General features: G+C 44.4%; 1 protein-coding gene across 6 annotated transcripts in view; it reads right to left on the bottom strand.

The window, feature by feature from the left end:
- The window catches only part of LOC106567521 (rap guanine nucleotide exchange factor 6), a 167,687-nt gene extending 149,255 nt beyond the window's left edge, over positions 1-18,432 (bottom strand). For all 6 annotated transcript variants that reach the window (XM_014136858.3, XM_014136862.3, XM_014136861.3 and 3 more), the window contains exon 1: positions 18,032-18,432. In XM_014136858.3, the coding sequence (XP_013992333.1) occupies positions 18,032-18,106 (75 nt within the window). In that variant the 5' untranslated portion in view covers positions 18,107-18,432. The remainder of the gene's footprint in view (positions 1-18,031) is intronic.
- Positions 18,433-19,475: the final 1,043 nt, after the last annotated feature.

Raw genomic sequence — 19,475 nt, 5'->3', positions numbered from 1 at the left:
GGAAGCATCTCCCATGTCATATTTTCCAAGTTGCAGAAATGTCTACACATACAGCAAAGCAGATGCAAGCAGGGGTGTAATCATCATGCCGATTCTGTAAAATGTTTAGTCTGTTGCAAAACCGTTTACTCCAAACGGAAAACACAAACAAGCGTTTCCATTGGACAAATTCGGGTAGGTCCCTCACCATTTTAGTTTCTCCATTTGCTTCTGTTTGGTTCTTAAATGGAAAAAGTTTTCTGTAATGAATACACCCTGGTCTAGTGAGGGGGAGAAAAAAAACTTTAAAAAAAACTTTAAAAAAACAAACATACTGAGGCGAGACTGAGCTTTGGCTTCTTCCTGTCCAACATGCAGGATGCAGTACAGGAGGGAGATGTTGAGGTTATACACTGTAGCTCTGTTGTTCTACAATGCCTATGGTCATAGCCAATATCCCCACTAGCTGGCTTCTAGACAACCAATATAACAGTTGGCCCTAAATCTTTTTGTAGGGAGCCAAGAAAAGCAACTCCTGCATGTATCAGTGATGGACACTAGCTAGAATGTGGACCAATACTTTTACAGCAATATAGCTAGCTACTAATACAATAGCCCAACTTCTTGCACAACACATAAGGTTGTCACTTCCAAATCATAAATAATACTATATACCAAATAAATTGCCTAACAATAAATATATAACAACGTATACATAATAAGTATATGATAAGGAACATACATTATCAAACTTCATACATGTACTGTACTACATTGTCGATCTGCAAGGAGTGCAAAATTACTATTTAGCTTGTATTATCCGAACAATAACAGCAGTATAGCTGTAACAGATTGTGTATACTTTAATATACAGTGCATATTCAGACCCCTTGCCTTTTTCACGTTGTTACGTTACAGCCTTATTCTATATTGATTAAATAAAAAATGTTCCTCAATCTACACACAACAACCCGTTTTGTTTTTTTGCAAATGTATTAAGACACATAAGTATTCAGACCCTTTGCTATGAGACTCGGGTGCATCCTGTTTCCATTGATCATCTTTAAGATGTTTCTACAACTTGATTGGAATCCACTTGGGGTAAATTCAATTGATTGGACATGATTTAGAAAAGGCACACACCTGCCTATTTCCCACAGTTGACAGTGCATGTCAGAACAAAAAGCAAGGTATAGCCATAAGACAGGATTGTGTCGAGGCACAGATCTGGGGAAAGGTACCAAAACATTTCTGCAGCATTGAAGGTCCCCAAGAACACAGTGGCCTCCATCATTCTTAAATGGAAGAAGATTGGAAACACCATGACTCTTCCTAGAGCTGGCCGCCAGACCAAACTGAGCAATTGGGGGAAAGGGCCTTGGGCAGGTAGGTGACCAATAACCAGATGGTCACTCAGACAGAGCTTTAGAGTTCCTCTATGGAGATGGGATAACCTTCCAGAAGGACAACCATCACTGCGGCACTCCACCAAAAAGGCACATGACAGTCCACTTGGAGTTTGCCAAAAGGCACCTAAAGACTCTCAGACCATGAGAAACATGATTCTCTGGTCTAATGAAACCAAGATTCAACTCTTTGGCCTGAATGCCAAGCATCACGTCTGGCGGAAACCTGACACGATCCTTAGGGTGACGGCAGCATCATGAAGTATGGTGGTGGCAGCATCATGCTGTGGGAATGTGTTTCTGCTGGGAGACTAGTCAGGATCGAGGGAAAGATGAATGAAGCAAAGTACTGAGAGATCCTTGATGAAATCCTGCTCCAGAGCACTCAGGACCCCAGACTGGAGCGAAGGTTCACCTTCCAACAGGACAATGACCCTAAGCACACTGCCAAGACAATGCAGGTGTGGCTTCAGGACAAGTCTCTGAATGTCCTTGAGTGGCTCAAACAGAGACGGACTTGAACCCAATCGAACATCTCTGGAGAGACCTGAAAATAGCTGTGCAGCGGCCGAATGCACAGTAATTGTATGTGTGGGGTACAGAGAAGAGGTAGTCATAAAAAAAAAAATCTGAGTGAGTTCATGCAACATGCAACTTAAGCAAATGTTTACTCTTGAACTTAGTTAGGCTTGCGATAAAGGGGTTGAATACCTATTGACTCAAGACATCTTAGTTTTCATTTATCAAATTTGTTAAAACATTTTTTTAAACTTAATTCCACTGACATTATGGGATATTGTGTGTAGGTCAGTGACAAAAAAATCTCAATTTAATCCATTTTAATCCATTTTAAATTCAAGTTGTAACAACTAAATGGGGAAAAAGTCAAGGGATGTGAATACTTTAAGGCACTGTACGTCAAGTTAACATTTGATTATTTGTGTATGGAGGTTGTTATTATAGGCTATTGGCTCCTTACTCAGCCCGCAAAGGAAAGATAATAATAATCCGCTATTGAAATAATGCATGCATCATCAGCTTTTCTGAAAGATCTTGGCCCGGGATAGTATTTTTTATTTTATTTGGGCCAGTAGCCTTCATTTGGCACTGGTCCGGTGTGCCACTGGCAAATTTACCTACATTTCAAGGCCTGCAAAGCATGTCAACCTGGGCCCTGCATGACCCTAATGCATTTATAACTTTTTTTTTCCCTCGCTGGCCCAGACAAGTTTAACGTTGGACACTGCTCTCTCTTCTCAAAGGCTTGAATCAACAGACCAGCCTTCTCCATTGAATCGCAGCATTGAAGAAAACCTGATTTCCTCCTCAAGAATGGGAAGACACCTGGGCCGTGCCCCACATGACAGAACAGGAAGGGGGAGCGCTAAGTCACTTCCCAGGTCACAACCTCTGCTCTATGTAGCCCATAGCGACAGGGTCAGTGCTCATGAGGAGCTCAACAGGATCCACATGACGCTCCCTGCTGCTGCTCCCATCCTCCTCGTTACCATCCAGCAGCACTAACTAAACAAGGTGATCCAGAGGAGGCGCAGTGGGCTAACTGGAGTCTAAACACAGGAGGACTGAAACCGACCTCATAACTCACACAGTATGGGCAGAGCCTCTGAGCCAGGAGAGGCATAAAGCACACCGCTGGCTGCATTTAGTGTGTGCTGCTGCTGCTATTTTCTGATAAGAAGATGATAAAATGTTAACAAGCATTGGGCAATACATGTGTGTAATCCTTAACTATGTGTCAAAGGGCAGGAAGTGAGAAGTGACTTTTACAATAAGTCTGAACATCCTGCAGTAGGGTTACCCTAGGTGACTTCCTAGCTGGCAAAATCCTTCCAGTTCACTTTCAACTAGACATTTCATTCAACTTGAAGCACACCTTCATAACATAAGCCAAAAGGTACATAGCCATGACAACCCAATGTTTTACATGTCTCCATGTACATGTCTATTTACCAGTCTTGTGGGAAAGGTGTGCCGATGCCAAACAATCCAAAGCTAATGGGATTCGCAAACATATAAAAGGATCAACCAAATGACAGTATATGAATGGACAAAAAAAAACATTGATCACATGACACAATTAATTCCTCCCCTTCAGGAGGCTGAAAAGATTTGGCATGGGACCAAAGATCCTCAAAAGGGTATACAGCTGCACCATCAAGAGCATCATGACAGGTTGCATCACCTAGACTTGGTGCTCCGGAACGGCTTGCCTTGCGATAGGAGAGAGAACAGTCTATGACTAGAGTGGCTGGAGTCCTTGACAATTTGTAGGTGCTTCCTCTGACACTGCCTGATATAGAGGTCCTGGATTGCAGGAAGCTTGGACCCAGTACTTGGCTGTATGCACTACCCTCTGTAGTGCCTTGCGGTCAGATGCCGAGCAGTTGCCATACCAACAGTGATGCAAGCAGTCAGGATGCTCTCGATGGTGCAGCTGTAGAACTTTGAGGATCTATGGCAAATCTTTTCAGTCTCCTGAGGGGGAATAGGCGTTGTTGTGGCATCTTCACAACTGTCTTGGTGTGTTTGGCCCATGACAGTTTGTTAGTGATGTGGACGCCAAGGAACTTGAAGCACTCAACCTGCTCCACTGCAGCCCCGTCAACGTGAATGGGGGCTTTCTTGGCCCCCCTTTTCCTGTAGTCCACGATCAGCTCATTTGTCTAACTCCCATTAAGGGAGAGTTTGATGTCCCGACACCACACTGCCAGGTCTTTGACCTCCTTGCTGTAGGCTGTCTCATCGTTGTTGGTGAACAGGCCTACCACCGTTGTGTCATCGGCAAACTTAATGATAGTGTTGGAGTCATGCGTAGCCACGCAGACGTGGGTGAACAGGGAGCACAGGAAGGGACTAAGCAAGCAACCCTGAGGGGCCACCATGTTGAGGATCAGCGTGGCAGGTGCATGTTGCCTACCTTTACCACCTGGAGGCAGCCCGTCAGGAAGTCCAGGACCCAGCAAAGGGAGGTGTTTAGTCCCAGGGTCTTTAGCTTAGTGAGGGCACTATGGTGCTGAAAGCTGAGCTGTAGTCAACTAACAGCATTCTCATGTAGGTGTTCCTTTTGTCCAGGTGGGAAAAGGCACTGTAGAGTGCAATGGAGATTGTGTCATCTGTGGATCTGTTGTGGCGGTATGCAAATTGTAGTGTCTCTAGGGTTTCTGGGATGATGGTGTTGATGTGAGCCATGCCCAGCCTTTTAAAGCACTTCATGTCTACAGACGTGAGTGCAACAAGCAGTAGTCATTTAGGCAGGTTACCTTCGCTTCCTTGGGCACAGGGACGATGGTGGTCTGCTTGAAACATGTAGGTATTACAGACTCGGTCAGGGAGAGTTTGAAAATGTCAGTGAAGACACTTGCCAGTTGGTCAGCACATGGTCAGAGTACGCGTCCTGGTAAACCGTCTGGCCCTGCGGCCTTGTGAATGTTGACCTGTTTAAAAGGTCTTACGCACATCGTCCACGGAGAGCATGATCACACAGTCATCTGGTACAGCTGGTGCTCTCATACATGGTTCAGTGTTGCTTGCCTAGAAGCGAGCATAGAAGGCATTTAGCTTGTCTGGTAGGCTAGCATCACTGGGCACTTCCTGCTTGAGTAGTCGCACCGGGTTTGGAGAAGGTAGTCGCACTTCGCTTCGCTCCACAGGTAATATTACATTTCATTACAACGGTTTGATTTGTTTGATCTGAGCAATTTTTTCTTAGCTAGCTACATAGCCGTCTTTGTATCAAAGATAATTGTGTAGTTTAGAGTAATTATCGAGGCTAGCTAGCCAGCCAGCTGTTTTCGTCCTCCTAACTTAGTCAACACTGCTAGCTAGCCAACTAGCCAACTTCTACTGACTAGCAGCACTGTAGAAACTATTACATTACAACGGAACGACTTGATTAGTGTAGTGCTAGCTAGCTACATAGCTGTATTTGCTGTCTTTGTATCTAAGATAATTGTGTAGTTTAGAGTAATTATCGAGGTTAGTTAGCCAGCCGCGCCGCGACGCCGTTGTCCAGACTCCAGACTTAGTCAACACACCTAGTCATCATCAAACCCACTGCTAGCTAGCCAACCTTTACTGACTAGCAGCACTGTAGAAACTAATACATTACAATGGAACGATTTGACTAGTGCAGTGTTAGTTGACTTTGTCATAGTTTGATAATTGTGTAGTTTGGAGTAATTATCAAGGTTAGCTAGCCAGCTATTTTCGTCCCCCGCGACGAAAATAGGTTACCTAGCCAGCTAAACGTTCAAACAAAGTCAACAACGCAGCCACTGCTAGCTAGCCTACTTCACCAGCCAGCAGTACTGTATCATCTTCGTCATTTTTTGTCTATTTTTGCAACGTAAGCTTAACTTTCTGAACATTCGAGAAGTGTAGTCCACTTGTCATTCCATTAGCGTAGCCTCTTCTGTAGCCTGTCAACTATGTGTCTGTCTATCCCTGTTCTCTCCCCTCTGGACAGGCCACACAAACGCTTCACACCGCGTGGCCGCTGCCACTCTAACCTGGTGGTCCCAGCGCGCACGACCCACGTGGAGTTCCAGGTCTCCGGCAGCCTCTGGAACTGCCGGTCTGCGGCCAACAAGGCAGATTTCATCTCAGCCTATGCTACCCTCCAGCACCTCGACTTCTTGGCACTGACGGAAACATGGATTACCACAGATAACACTGCTACTCCTACTGCTCTCTCCTCGTCTGCCCACGTGTTCTCGCATACCCCGAGAGCATCTGGCCAGCGGGGTGGTGGCACTGGAATCCTCATCTCTCCCAAGTGGACATTCTCTCTTTCTCCCCTGACCCATCTGTCTATCTCCTCATTTGAATTCCATGCTGTCACAGTTACCAGCCCTTTCAAGCTTAACATCCTTATCATTTATCGCCCTCCAGGTTCCCTTGGAGAGTTCATCAATGAGCTTGACGTCTTGATAAATTCCTTTCCTGAGGATGGCTCACCTCTCACAGTTCTGGGTGACTTTAACCTCCCCACGTCTACCTTTGACTCATTCCTCTCTGCCTCCTTCTTTCCACTCCTCTCCTCTTTTGACCTCACCCTCTCACCTCCCCCCCATACTCACAAGGCAGGCAATACACTTGACCTCATCTTTACTAGATGCTTTTCGTCCACTAATCTCATTGCAACTCCCCTCCAAGTCTCCGACCACTACCTTGTATCCTTTTCCCTCTCACTCTCATCCAACACTTCTCACTCTGCCCCTACTCGGATGGTATTGCGCCGTCCCAACCTTCGCTCTCTCTCTCCCGCTACTCTCTACTCTTCCATCCTATCATCTCTTCCCTCTGCTCAAACCTTCTCCAACCTATCCCCTGATTCTGCCTCCTCAACCCTCCTCTCCTCCCTTTCTGCATCCTTTGATTCTCTATGTCCCCTATCCTCCAGGCCGGCTCGGTCCTCCCCTCCTGCTCCGTGGCTCGACGACTCATTGCGAGCTCACAGAACAGGGCTCCGGGCAGCCGAGCGGAAATGGAGGAAAACTCGCCTCCCTGCGGACCTGGCGTCCTTTCACTCCCTCCTCTCTACATTTTCCTCTTCTGTCTCTGCTGCTAAAGCCACTTTCTACCACTCTAAATTCCAAGCATCTGCCTCTAACCCTAGGAAGCTCTTTTCCACCTTCTCCTCCCTCCTGAATCCTCCTCCCCCTCCTCCCTCTCTGCGGATAACGTCGCCAACCATTTTGAAAAGAAGGTTAACGACATCCGATCCTCGTTTGCTAAGTCAAACGACACCGCTGGTTCTGCTCACACTGCCCTACCCTCTCTCTCCAGATGAAATCTCACGTCTTGTGACGGCCGGCCGCCCAACAACCTGCCCACTTGACCCTATCCCCTCCTCTCTTCTCCAGACCATTTCCGGAGACCTTCTCCCTTACCTCACCTCGCTCATCAACTCATCCTTGACCACTGGCTACGTCCCTTCCGTCTTCAAGAGAGCGAGAGTTGCACCCCTTCTGAAAAAACCTACACTCGATCCCTCCGATGTCAACAACTACAGACCAGTATCCCTTCTTTCTTTTCTCTCCAAAACTCTTGAACGTGCCGTCCTTGGCCAGCTCTCCTGCCATCTCTCTCAGAATTACCTTCTCGATCCAAATCAGTCAGGTTTCAAGGCTGGTCATTCAACTGAGACTGCTCTTCTCTGTGTCACGGAGGCTCTCCGCACTGCTAAAGCTAACTCTCCTCCGCTCTCATCCTTCTAGACCTATCTGCTGCCTTTGATACGGTAAACCATCAGATCCTCCTCTCCACCCTCTCCGAGTTGGGCAACTCCGGCGCGGCCCACGCTTGGATTGCGTCCTACCTGACAGGTCGCTCCTACCAGGTGGCGTGGCGAGAATCTGTCTCCGCACCACATGCTCTCACCACTGGTGTCCCCCAGGACTCTGTTCTAGGCCCTCTCCTATTCTCGCTATACACCAAGTCACTTGGCTCTGTCATATCCTCACATGGTCTCTCCTATCATTGCTATGCAGACGACAGACAATTAATCTTCTCCTTTCCCCCTTCTGATAACCAGGTGGCGAATCGCATCTCTGCATGTCTGGCAGACATATCAGTGTGGATGACGGATCACCACCTCAAGCTGAACCTCGGCAAGACGGAGCTGCTCTTCCTCCCGGGGAAGGACTGCCCGTTCCATGATCTCGCCATCACGGTTGACAACTCCATTGTGTCCTCCTCCCAGAGTGCTAAGAACCTTGGCGTGACCCTGGACAACACCCTGTTGTTCTCTACTAACATCAAGGCGGTGACCCGATCCTGTAGGTTCATGCTCTACAACATTCGCAGAGTACGACCCTGCCTCACACAGGAAGCGGCGCAGGTCCTAATCCAGGCACTTGTCATCTCCCGTCTGGATTACTGCAACTCGCTGTTGGCGGGGCTCCCTGCCTGTGCCATTAAACCCCTACAACTCATCCAGAACGCCGCAGCCCGTCTGGTGTTCAACCTTCCCAAGTTCTCTCACGTCACCCCACTCCTCCGCTCTCTCCACTGGCTTCCTGTTGAAGCTCGCATCCGCTACAAGACCATGGTGCTTGCCTACGGAGCTGTGAGGGGAACGGCACCTCCGTACCTTCAGGCTCTGATCAGGCCCTACACCCAAACAAGGGCACTGCGTTCATCCACCTCTGGCCTGCTCGCCTCCCTACCTCTGAGGAAGCACAGTTCCCGCTCAGCCCAGTCAAAAGTGTTCGCTGCTCTGGCACCCCAATGGTGGAACAAGCTCCCTCACGACGCCAGGACAGCGGAGTCAATCACCACCTTCCGGAGACACCTGAAACCCCACCTCTTTAAGGAATACCTAGGATAGGATAAAGTAATCCTTCTAACCCCCCCCCCCCCCCCCCTTAAAAGATTTAGATGCACTATTGTAAAGTGGTTGTTCCACTGGATATCATAAGGTGAATCCACCAATTTGTAAGTCGCTCTGGATAAGAGCGTCTGCTAAATGACTTAAATGTAAATGTAAAAATGTTTTTGCTTGTAAGCAGGAATCAAGAGGGTACAATTATGGTCAGATTTTCCAAATGAAGGGCGAGGGAGAGCTTTGTACGCATCTCTATGCGCACGCGATATGCTGATAGAAATGAGGTAAAACAGATTTCAGTTTTTCTGCATTCAAGTCCCCAGCTACTTGGAGTGCTGCTTCTGGGTGAGAATTCTCATTTTCTTATGGCCTTATATAGCTCGTTGAGTGCAGTCTAAGAGCCTGATTCGGTTTGTGGTGGTAAATAGACAGCTTCGAAAAATATAGATGAAAACTCTACCTCAGGCGAGCAAAACCTTGAGACCATGCCAAGACAACACAGGAGTGCACGTCTCTGAATGTCCTTGATTGGCCCAGCCAGAGCCCAGACATCTCTGGAGAGACCTGAAAAAAGCTGTGCAGAGAAGCTCCCCATCCAACCTGAGAGAACTTGAGAGGATCTGCAGAGAAGAATGAGAGAAACTCCCCAAATACAGGTGTGCCAAGATTGTAGAGTCATATCAAAGAAGACTCGATGCTGTAATCGCTGCCAAACGTGCTTCAACAAAGTACTGAGAAAAGGGTCTGAATACTTATGTAAATGTAATATTTCAGTTTAAGGCTACTGTGTGTAGATGGATGAGGTGAAAAAATGATTTCATCCATTTTAGAATAAGGCTGTAACGTAACAAAATGCCTGCTTCGAGGGTGGCTGTTGTCGATGTGTTCCTGGTTCGAGCCCAGGTAGGAACGAGGAGAGGGACGGAAGCTATACTGTTACACTGGCAATACTAAAGTGCCTATAAGAACATCCAATAGTCAAAGGTATATGAAATAGAAATCGTATAGAGAGAAATAGTACAATAATTCCTATAATAACTACAACCTAAAACTTCATACCTGGGAATATTGAAGACTCATGTTAAAAGGAACCACCAGCTTTCATATGTTCCCATGTTCTGAGCAAGGCACTTAAACGTTAGCTTTCTTACATGGCACATATTGCACTTTTACTTTCTTCTCCAACACTTTCTTTTGCATTATTTAAACCAAATTGAACGTTTCATTATTTATTTGAGGCTAAATTGATTTTATTGATGTATTATATAAAGTTAAAATAAGTGTTCATTCAGTATTGTTGTAATTGTCATTATTACAAATAAATACATTTGAAAAAATTAAAACAATTGTAATTTTTTTTTTTTTACAAATTTTAAAATTCGGTCGATTAAACGGTAACGGCTTTTTTTGGTCCTCCAATAAATCGGTATCGGTGTTGAAAAATCATAAAATCGGCCGACCTCTAATGCAGAGCAAGGGGAACAACTACTCCAAGTCTCAGAGCGGGTGACGTTTGAAACGCTATTAGCGTGCACCCCGCTAACTAGCTAGCCATTTCACATCGGTTACACCAGCCTAATCTTGGGAGTTGATAGGCTTGAAGTCATAAACAGTGCAATGCTTGAAGCACAGCGAAGAGCTGCTGGCAAACGCACGAATGTGCTGTTTGAATGAATGCTTACGAGCCTGCTGCTGCCTACCACCGCTCAGTCAGACTGCTCTATCAAATCATAGACTTAATTATAACATAATAACACACAGAAATACGAGCCTTTGGTCATTAATATGGTCGAATCCGGAAACTATCATCACGAAAACAAAACGTTTTTATTTTCAGTGAAATACGGAAGCGTTCCGTATTTTATCTAACGGGTGGCATCCCTAAGTCTAAATATTCCTGTTACATTGCACAACCTTCAATGTTATGTCATAATTACGTAAGATTCTGGCAAATTAGTTCGCAATGAGCCAGGGGGGCCCAAACTGTTGCAAATACCCTGACTCTGCGTGCAATGAACGCAAAATGACAATTTCACCTGGTTAATATTGCCTGCTAACCTGGATTTCTTTTAGCTAAATATGCAGGTTTAAAAATATATACTTCTGTGTATTGATTTTAAGAAAGGCATTGATGTTTATGGTTAGGTACAGTCGTGGAACGATTGTGCTTTTTTCGCAAATGCGCTTTTGTTAAATCATCCCGTTTGGCGAAGTCGGCTGTCTTTGTTAGGAAGAAATAGTCTTCACAGTTCGCAACGAGCCAGGCGGCCCAAACTGCTGCAAATACCCTGACTCTGTTTGCAAGAGAAGTGACACATTTTCCCAAGTTAAAAGAAATTCATGTTAGCAGGCAATATTAACTAAATATGCAGGTTTAAATATATATACTGCTCAAAAAAATAAAGGGAACACTTAAACAACACATCCTAGATCTGAATGAAAGAAATCATCTTAATAAATACTTTTTTCTTTACATAGTTGAATGTACTGACAACAAAATCACACAAAAATAATCAATGGAAATCCAATTTATCAACCCATGGAGGTCTGGATTTGGAGTCACACTCAAAATTAAAGTGGAAAACCACACTACAGGCTGATCCAACTTTGATGTAATGTCCTTAAAACAAGTCAAAATGAGGCTCAGTAGTGTGTGTGGCCTCCACGTGCCTGTATGACCTCCCTACAACGCCTGGGCATGCTCCTGATGAGGTGGCGGATGGTCTCCTGAGGGATCTCCTCCCAGACCTGGACTAAAGCATCCACCAACTCCTGGACAGTCTGTGGTGCAACGTGGCGTTGGTGGATGGAGCGAGACATGATGTCCCAGATGTGCTCAATTGGATTCAGGTCTGGGGAACGGGCGGGCCAGTCCATAGCATCAATGCCTTCCTCTTGCAGGAACTGCTGACACACTCCAGCCACATGAGGTCTAGCATTGTCTTGCATTAGGAGGAACCCAGGGCCAACCGCACCAGCATATAGTCTCACAAGGGGTCTGAGGATCTCATCTCGATACCTAATGGCAGTCAGGCTACCTCTGGCGAGCACATGGAGGGCTGTGCGGCCCACCAAAGAAATGCCACCCCACACCATGACTGACCCACCGCCAAACCAGTCATCCTGGAGGATGTTGCAGGCAGCAGAATGTTCTCCACGGCGTCTCCAGACTCTGTCACGTCTGTCACGTGCTCAGTGTGAACCTGCTTCATCTGTGAAGAGCACAGGGCGCCAGTGGCGAATTTGCCAATCTTGGTGTTCTCTGGCAAATGCCAAACGTCCTGCATGGTGTTGGGCTGTAAGCACAACCCCCACATGTGGACATCGGGCCCTCATACCAACCTCATTGAGTCTGTTTCTGACCGTTTGAGCAGACACATGCACATTTGTGGGCTGCTGGAGGTCATTTTGCAGGGGTCTGGCAGTGCTTCTCCTGCTCCTCCTTGCACAAAGGCGGAGGTAGCGGTCCTGCTGCTGGGTTGTTGCCCTCCTACGGCCTCCTCCACGTCTCCTGATGTACTGGCCTGTCTCCTGGTAGCGCCTCCATGCTCTGGACACTACGCTGACAGACACAGCAAACCTTCATGCCACAGCTCGCATTGATGTGCCATCCTGGATGAGCTGCACTACCTGAGCCACTTGTGTGGGTTGTAGACTCCGTCTCATGCTACCACTAGAGTGAAAGCACCGCCAGCATTCAAAAGTGACCAAAACATCAGCCAGGAAGCATAGGAACTGAGAAGTGGTCTGTGGTTACCACCTGCAAAACCACTCCTTTATTGGGGGTGTCTTGCTAATTGCCTATAATTTCCACCTGTTGTCTATTCCATTTGCACAACAGCATGTGAAATTTATTGTCAATCAGTGTTGCTTCCTAAGTGGACAGTTTGATTTCACAGAAGTGTGATTGACTTGGAGTTACATTGTGTTGTTTAAGTGTTCCCTTTATTTTTTTGAGCAGTGTATACTTGTGTATTGATTTTAAGAAAGGCATTGATGTTTATGGTTGGAGCAACGTATACCTAAGCGATTATATGCAACGCAGGACAGGCTAGATAAACTAGTAATATCAACCATGTGTAGTTAACTAGTGATTATGATTGATTGATTGTTTTTTTATAAGATAAGTTTAATGCTAGCTAGCAACTTACCTTGGCTTCTTACTGCATTCGCGTAACAGGCAGGCTCCTCGTGGAGTGCAATGTAAAGCAGCCGGTTAGAGCGTTGGACTAGTTAACCGTAAGGTTGCAAGTTTGAATCCCCGAGCTGACAAGGTAAAAATCTGTCGTTCTGCCCCTGAACAAGGCAGTTAACCCACCGTTCCTAGGCCGTCATTGAAAATAAGAATGTGTTCTTAACTGACTTACCTAGTTAAATAAAAGGTTAAAAAAATTAAAATTAAATAAACAATAAGAAAAAAGAAAAAAATAAGAAAAAAAATTGCTAAATCAGTGTCCAAAAATACAGATTTCCGATTGTTATGAAAACTTGAAATCGGCCCTAATTTATCAGCCATTCCGATTAATCGGTCGACCTCTAACCCATAGACAGGAAAACCAGTAGATACTGATAGCACTGCCTTAGTCACCAGCCGCTCCAGGACTGAAAACTTCCATCACAATGAGTGAACAGCCTGAGGGGTGGGCACTTCACGGAACCAGCTTATATTCCCGGCATGCAAGAGGTGTGCACGTTACATTCTTGTCGCACGCGTCAGCTAAGTTAGGGCTTGAAAGAGTCAGTTCCGGTACGGCTTCATTCTTTCATGTTAGTGCTCTGAGGTGGACTGCCAGTAGAGTCAATGTTCAGAATCGGCACACATTCTGTGGGTGTGTGCGTCAAGTTGTCAAAATTACCACTTGTAAAGGTATTTTAAAACGAGTGTTTTGAAGCAATGCCAGAAAAAATATTTTGGTGTCTTGCCCATATTTGTGTCCGAAAATGGCCTTTTAGAGATGACAAAAGAACGTGTGAGAGGGGTGGGTGCATAGCCTTGCAATTAAACCAAGGAACAGATGTTCCACTTCCAGAGCATTGTTTAGAGGAGGACCAGACCGAGAGGAAATGTGGGACTCACTGCAATAAGGTGTTGTGTTGTACTGAGTGACTCAGCTTTTCCATAGTACCATTAAAAGGGGGGGGTCTCAAGATTGACAAAATGGTACTGCCTTAAGACCAATGACAGTACATAGAATTCAACCCTAAACAAGTTCACCTCAAATAATAATGCCAATATATTAATGGAAGGGAAAATAAAGGCAGCATGGCTCATCAGCTCAGGAAACTGTGGTTGTTTAGACTTGCTGCATGAGCAGTGTTCTACTCCAAATTGTCCAGATCTCAAATATAGATTTTTTTTTATTTATTTAAACTTTATTTAACTAGGCAAGTCAGTTAAGAACAAATTCTTATTTACAAATGGCGGCCTACCCCGGCCAAACCCTAACCCCGGACGACGCTGGGCCAATTGTGCGCCGCCCTATGGGACTCCCAATAACGGCCAGTTGTGATACAGCCTGGAATCAAACCAGGGTCTGTAGTGACACCTCTTGCACTGAGATGCAGTGCCTTAGACCGCTGCACCACTCGGGAGCCCTATCACTAGCTTTATTTATATAGCCTAACTTTTTAATGGGAACACAATGCAAAAGAGAAAGAATGGACAAAGCCCAATGTAGACATTCATGTCCAAAAATACTTAAACTTCACATTTTCCAGGTCCTTCTCTAGTGTACCTGTGCAAGGCTATTGAGCGGAATGTTATTGTGCTAAATTAAGCCGCAATGGGTTGTTCGCAGGATGTTTGTGACCTACATATTTGAGCTGCCTTGAAAGAATAGGAGAGGAGTCGCGCCTCGATCAGCCCGACAGCGTCATTGCATCAATGCCGCGTAACAAAATTCTGCAGTCAAACATTTTTCATTACGCAATCCACAATTTTTACTGGCTGTGTGTGCAACAGAAGTTCAACATTCCCCTTCTGCTACTATTTCTGTCATGTCCGCACATACAATTTGACACATACGGTGGATATATATAACCTACGGACCACAAAATGCACTGCAACGCTGCAAGACAAACGCAGCATTCCATTGGAAATCAGTGTACTTCTGGTGTACCAAAACGCAATGACGCTGTCTGTGTGATAGAAAAGGAAAGTGGGCCTTGTAACGCCTCTATAACTCACACAGAGGGGAGTCAAACTGACAGACAGGGATTCCAGACCAGTTTTGCAAAGTAATAAATACACTTTAATAAGACTACCATGGTGACAGTTTTAAAAGCAAGAGCTTGTAGTCTACTTCTCTGGTAGCCCCTATAGAGGGATAAGAACAATAGAGACAAACATCAAAACGACAGTCTAAAAAAACCTTAATGCTGTGAAAATTGTTTGGACACATGCTCTGCGTGTATACTGAACAAAAATATAAAACGCAACATTTAAAATGTTGGTCCCATGTTTTATGAGCTGAAATAAAATACCCCACAAAAAGCTTATTTCTCTCAAATGTGGTGAACAAATTAGTTTACATCCCTGTTAGTGAGCATTTCTCCTTTGCCAAGATAATCCATCCACCTGACAGGTGTGGCATATCAAGAAACTGATTAAACAGCATGATCATTACACAGGTGCACCTTGAGCTGAGGACAATAAAAGGCCACTCTAAAATGTACAGTTGTGTCACACAACACAATGTCTCATGTTTTGAAGGAGCGTGCAATTGGCTTGCTAACTGCAGGAATGTCCACCAGAGCGGTTGCCAGAGAATAAAATATTAATTTCTCTACCATAAGCCGGCTCCAATGTTGTTTTAAATAATTTGGCAGTACGTCCAACCGGCCTCACAACCACAGACCACGTGTAACCGCGCCTGCCCAGGGCCTCCGCATCCAGCTTATTCATCTTCGGGATCGTCTGAGACCAGCCACAGACAGCTGATGAAACTGAGGAGTATTCCTGTCTGTAATAAAAGCCTTTTTGTTGGAAAAAACTCATTCTGATTGGCTGGAGCTGGCTCCCAGTGGGTGGGCCTGGCTCCCAAGTGGGTGGGTATATGTCCTCCCAGGCCCACTCATAGCTGCGCCCCTGCCCAGTGATGTGAAATCCATAGATTAAGGCCTAATGAATTTATTTTAAATTTACTGATTTCCTATATGAACTGTAAACTCAGTGAATTTGTTAACATTGTTGAATGTTGCGTTTAGATTTTTGTTCAGTATAAATAAACAATCTGGCAAAGCGTCTACAATTTACTTTCAGGGTGTGTTGTTTTCAGGAATTCAACAGGAATTCCCATTGCTTCACCACAGTGACACGTTGACCTTTGTGACTAATGTAGCCTGCCTACTTCAGAGTGGCCCTGCAGCGTCTGCTTTCACTATCAGTACTGGCTCTGAGGGAATATGCCTCTTCACGCCCTGAGTCCTGCTTCACACGCAGGCAGCCTTCACACGCAGGCAGCGTTCACACAACACAGCCAGTACAGGCTGGAAATACGTGCTTGTCTTGTACCAATACAAATGTAAAAAATAAATTATATCCGCTTCCTGTTTTGTTTCCTTGCCACAATACTTCCGAGTAGTGCGGTACTGATATCGTAACAACCCTACAGTAAGTCATTCAGTAGTGGGCACCTCTACTGGCACAGCCTCTTAGTGGATAGAGCAGGATGATTAACAGGAAACTCAGGACACGGACATCATTGTGCATCGCAAATGGCACCCTGTTCCCTAGCGCAATACTTTTGATCAGGAGTTTATTATGTAATATGTAGGGAAAAGGGCACCATTCTGGACGCAGCCCATACCTGCAGCATAAAAGTCAATCATAAAGCCCTACATCTGAGAGCAACGCATGCAATGCCTATGTCTGCCTACAAGATAAGCACCAATACCACATTTTAAGTCATATCACTCACCTGACAAACTTATCCTCCTCAATAGTAATTTTACACAGCTATTTGTTTATGTTCGAGGACCAAAACATGTTGCTTAGAGTGTGTTGTCACTTTGTATTATGCACTCACCCTCTCTCAAAAGGTGCAAAGAGGGCTTTCTGTTCATTGAGCGAAAACAGTGGATCAGTGAAAGAAATTGGGTTTTGAACTAGGTTGTAGGTAGGATTTAGCCAATTGTGCCTTGAAAAGTGCTTGCAATTCAAAATGTTCTGCAGCTGAACAGAGTAGGCTATTAGGGGAAATAGTATGGCAATTCCACAGTAACAGAGTGATGCTGAAACTCAGATTTTTACACTTTAAAAAAGTATGTGAAACAAAAACCAATGAATGCAGAGTTAAACAAACCATGCACAAGGCCTACATTTTACAAAAACATTTACTTGTAGAACAGTGCAAATGAAAAGTTTGGTAACAGAATGACACACAAACAGTAATTCTGTTATAAAACTGTGCACCTGAAAATGTTCTTCAAGTAAGTCTGTTTCATTAACATTCACTCTGTTACTGTGGAATTGCCTTATGGCAAAAGCAATGCCAACTAAACTGGGCTGAGGTTTGGCTTGTCAGAGAAGAGCAGTGACTAAAACTTAATTTAAACTGAGGTTTAGATAAATAACTTCTGCATCTCTGTGGGATGACAGGGGAAAGAACGAATCATGGATTATGAAAGCATTCTAAAAGTAGACGCAAACAAGCACATTCAGAAGTCAGAGAATTTGGAAATAGTCTATCAAATGGCACATAATATAAAGGCTACTGTTGATAAAGGATGATTGTGTGTGTACAGTTGCCTTTTAGAAACATCTGAATATCCTCAGATGATAGATCCCTTGTGATGACGACAGACCCACAAAACCCTTAACAGTAATCAAACTGATAGCCACAGAGAGATACTATTGACCATATGACCGGAGGCCCCCATAATAGAATAGGACAACAATTGCATAATCGTTGAATCTTTAAAGTTTTCAGAAAACTTAAAAAGTGAAAGCGTACTGAATGATATTCATGGCGTCATGTAAATAAGAACGACAACTCACTTTCCATTGCAGTAGTTAGCAAACTCGCTCTCAGGTTGGATAGCTAGCTAGAGTAACTTCAGTGTGTGTGTGTGTGTGTGTGTGTATAACACACACACACACCAAGGTGGTTCATTCTCATTTTCCTGGAAATAAAACCAACTGAGTGACTGGCTGGGTGAATGGATAAAACATTGCTCCTCGTCAACTAGTGCGTTAGAATGCTAGCTAGCAAGTGAATTATTCCAGCTAGCTAGCTAACTTTTTGACTTGAGAAATTCAAACCAAGAACACATAACTAACGTTAGCTTGCTTACTTACCTCTGTTGTCCTTTGTGATGGAGGTTTCTTTAAAGCTTGTTTGAAAGAAGTTTCCATCGATCCAGTCATTGTCATAACTTCACACCAGAAACAAATCCAAGAAATCAATGCAATGATCCCATCTCACTTTAGGCCGATACCGCTATACACCCATCCCGTTGCTATCCCGTTTCTTTGCCCGAGCATGGAGGGAAAAGTCCTTGTTAAAATGAGAACAAAACTAACCTCAATAACGCAACTGGTTTACATCAACTTGACCGAAAGTACATAATACAAAAATGGATATGTGAAAATCCTAGTGAAGAACGATATGCATATTTAGCATCCAGTTAGAAAGTTGCCTCCCTCTGATCAATTCTTTGGGAAGAATTGACTGCTGACACTACTATTCTGCTAGCAGCACTAACGATGATGTCACTTTCCTATGGTAATGACCCTTCAAAATAAAAGCCCGTATTTCAAAACATTGCAAAGAGAGGAACTCATTCAAAAGATACATGTTAGTCGATTTGTATTGTGCTTACAATGAAATGCAAGAAGGAATATATTTTGAAATACGTTTTTAAAACATTATTTTAAGACCACTGTTGACAAATACAATGTTCAGACTGGTATGTTGACAATATAGGGCTTATAGTGAAAAAACTATTATTTGTGCCAATATAAAAGTTGGGTTTGGAGTACTCAGTAGGGTCTGTAGAATCTATCAGTTGAGGCTCCTCAGAGTTGGAAGGAGATGACCATCCTCCAAAGTGAATTTCATTTTTTTTTTAAACAGACCATTTAAAAACTTCTCCTTTTTAGATAAAACTATACTAAATATAATCACGTCACCTAATAATTGATTAAAACACACCATTTTGCAATGAAGGTCTACAGTAGCCTCAACAGCACTCTGTAGGGTAGCCCCATGGTGTAGCCAGAGGACAGCAAGCTTCCATCCTCCTCTGGGTACATTGACTTCCAAACAAAACCGAGGAGGCTCATGGTTCTCACCCCCTCCCATAGACTTACACAGTAATTATGACAACTTCCGGAGGACGTCCTCCAACCTATCAGTGCTCTTGTAGCATGAACTGACATAATGTACACTGAATCAAACAATCAGAGAATGAATCTAGTACTGAAAGTATAAGCTACAGCTAGCTAACACTGTAGTGCATAAAATGTGGTGAGTAGTTAACTCAAAGAGAGAAAAAAACATAGTTGAACCGCTTTGAACAAATTAATTTCTTCCAAAATGAAGGAGAAGCAAGAGAGGTAGAGAGGGATTTCATCATTATTTTTCACTTTCACTTACTTAGCTAGCAAATTCAGCAAGCTAGTTTAGCCTACTCAAACACCCTGCTTAAACAGAGCTAGCTAGCTGGCTATGTCTATCCAACACTGGAACTCTTCCTAGTCAAGGTAATATTTTGGATTTACTTGTTTATTTTCCACAGGG

This window comes from Salmo salar, chromosome 13 (genome assembly GCF_965601325.2).
Source record: "Salmo salar chromosome 13, fSalSal1, whole genome shotgun sequence".
In the NCBI taxonomy this organism is placed as follows: Eukaryota; Metazoa; Chordata; class Actinopteri; order Salmoniformes; family Salmonidae; genus Salmo; species Salmo salar.
The sequence above is the reverse complement of the archived record's forward strand: the minus strand, read 5'-3'. Positions and strand labels throughout refer to the sequence as shown.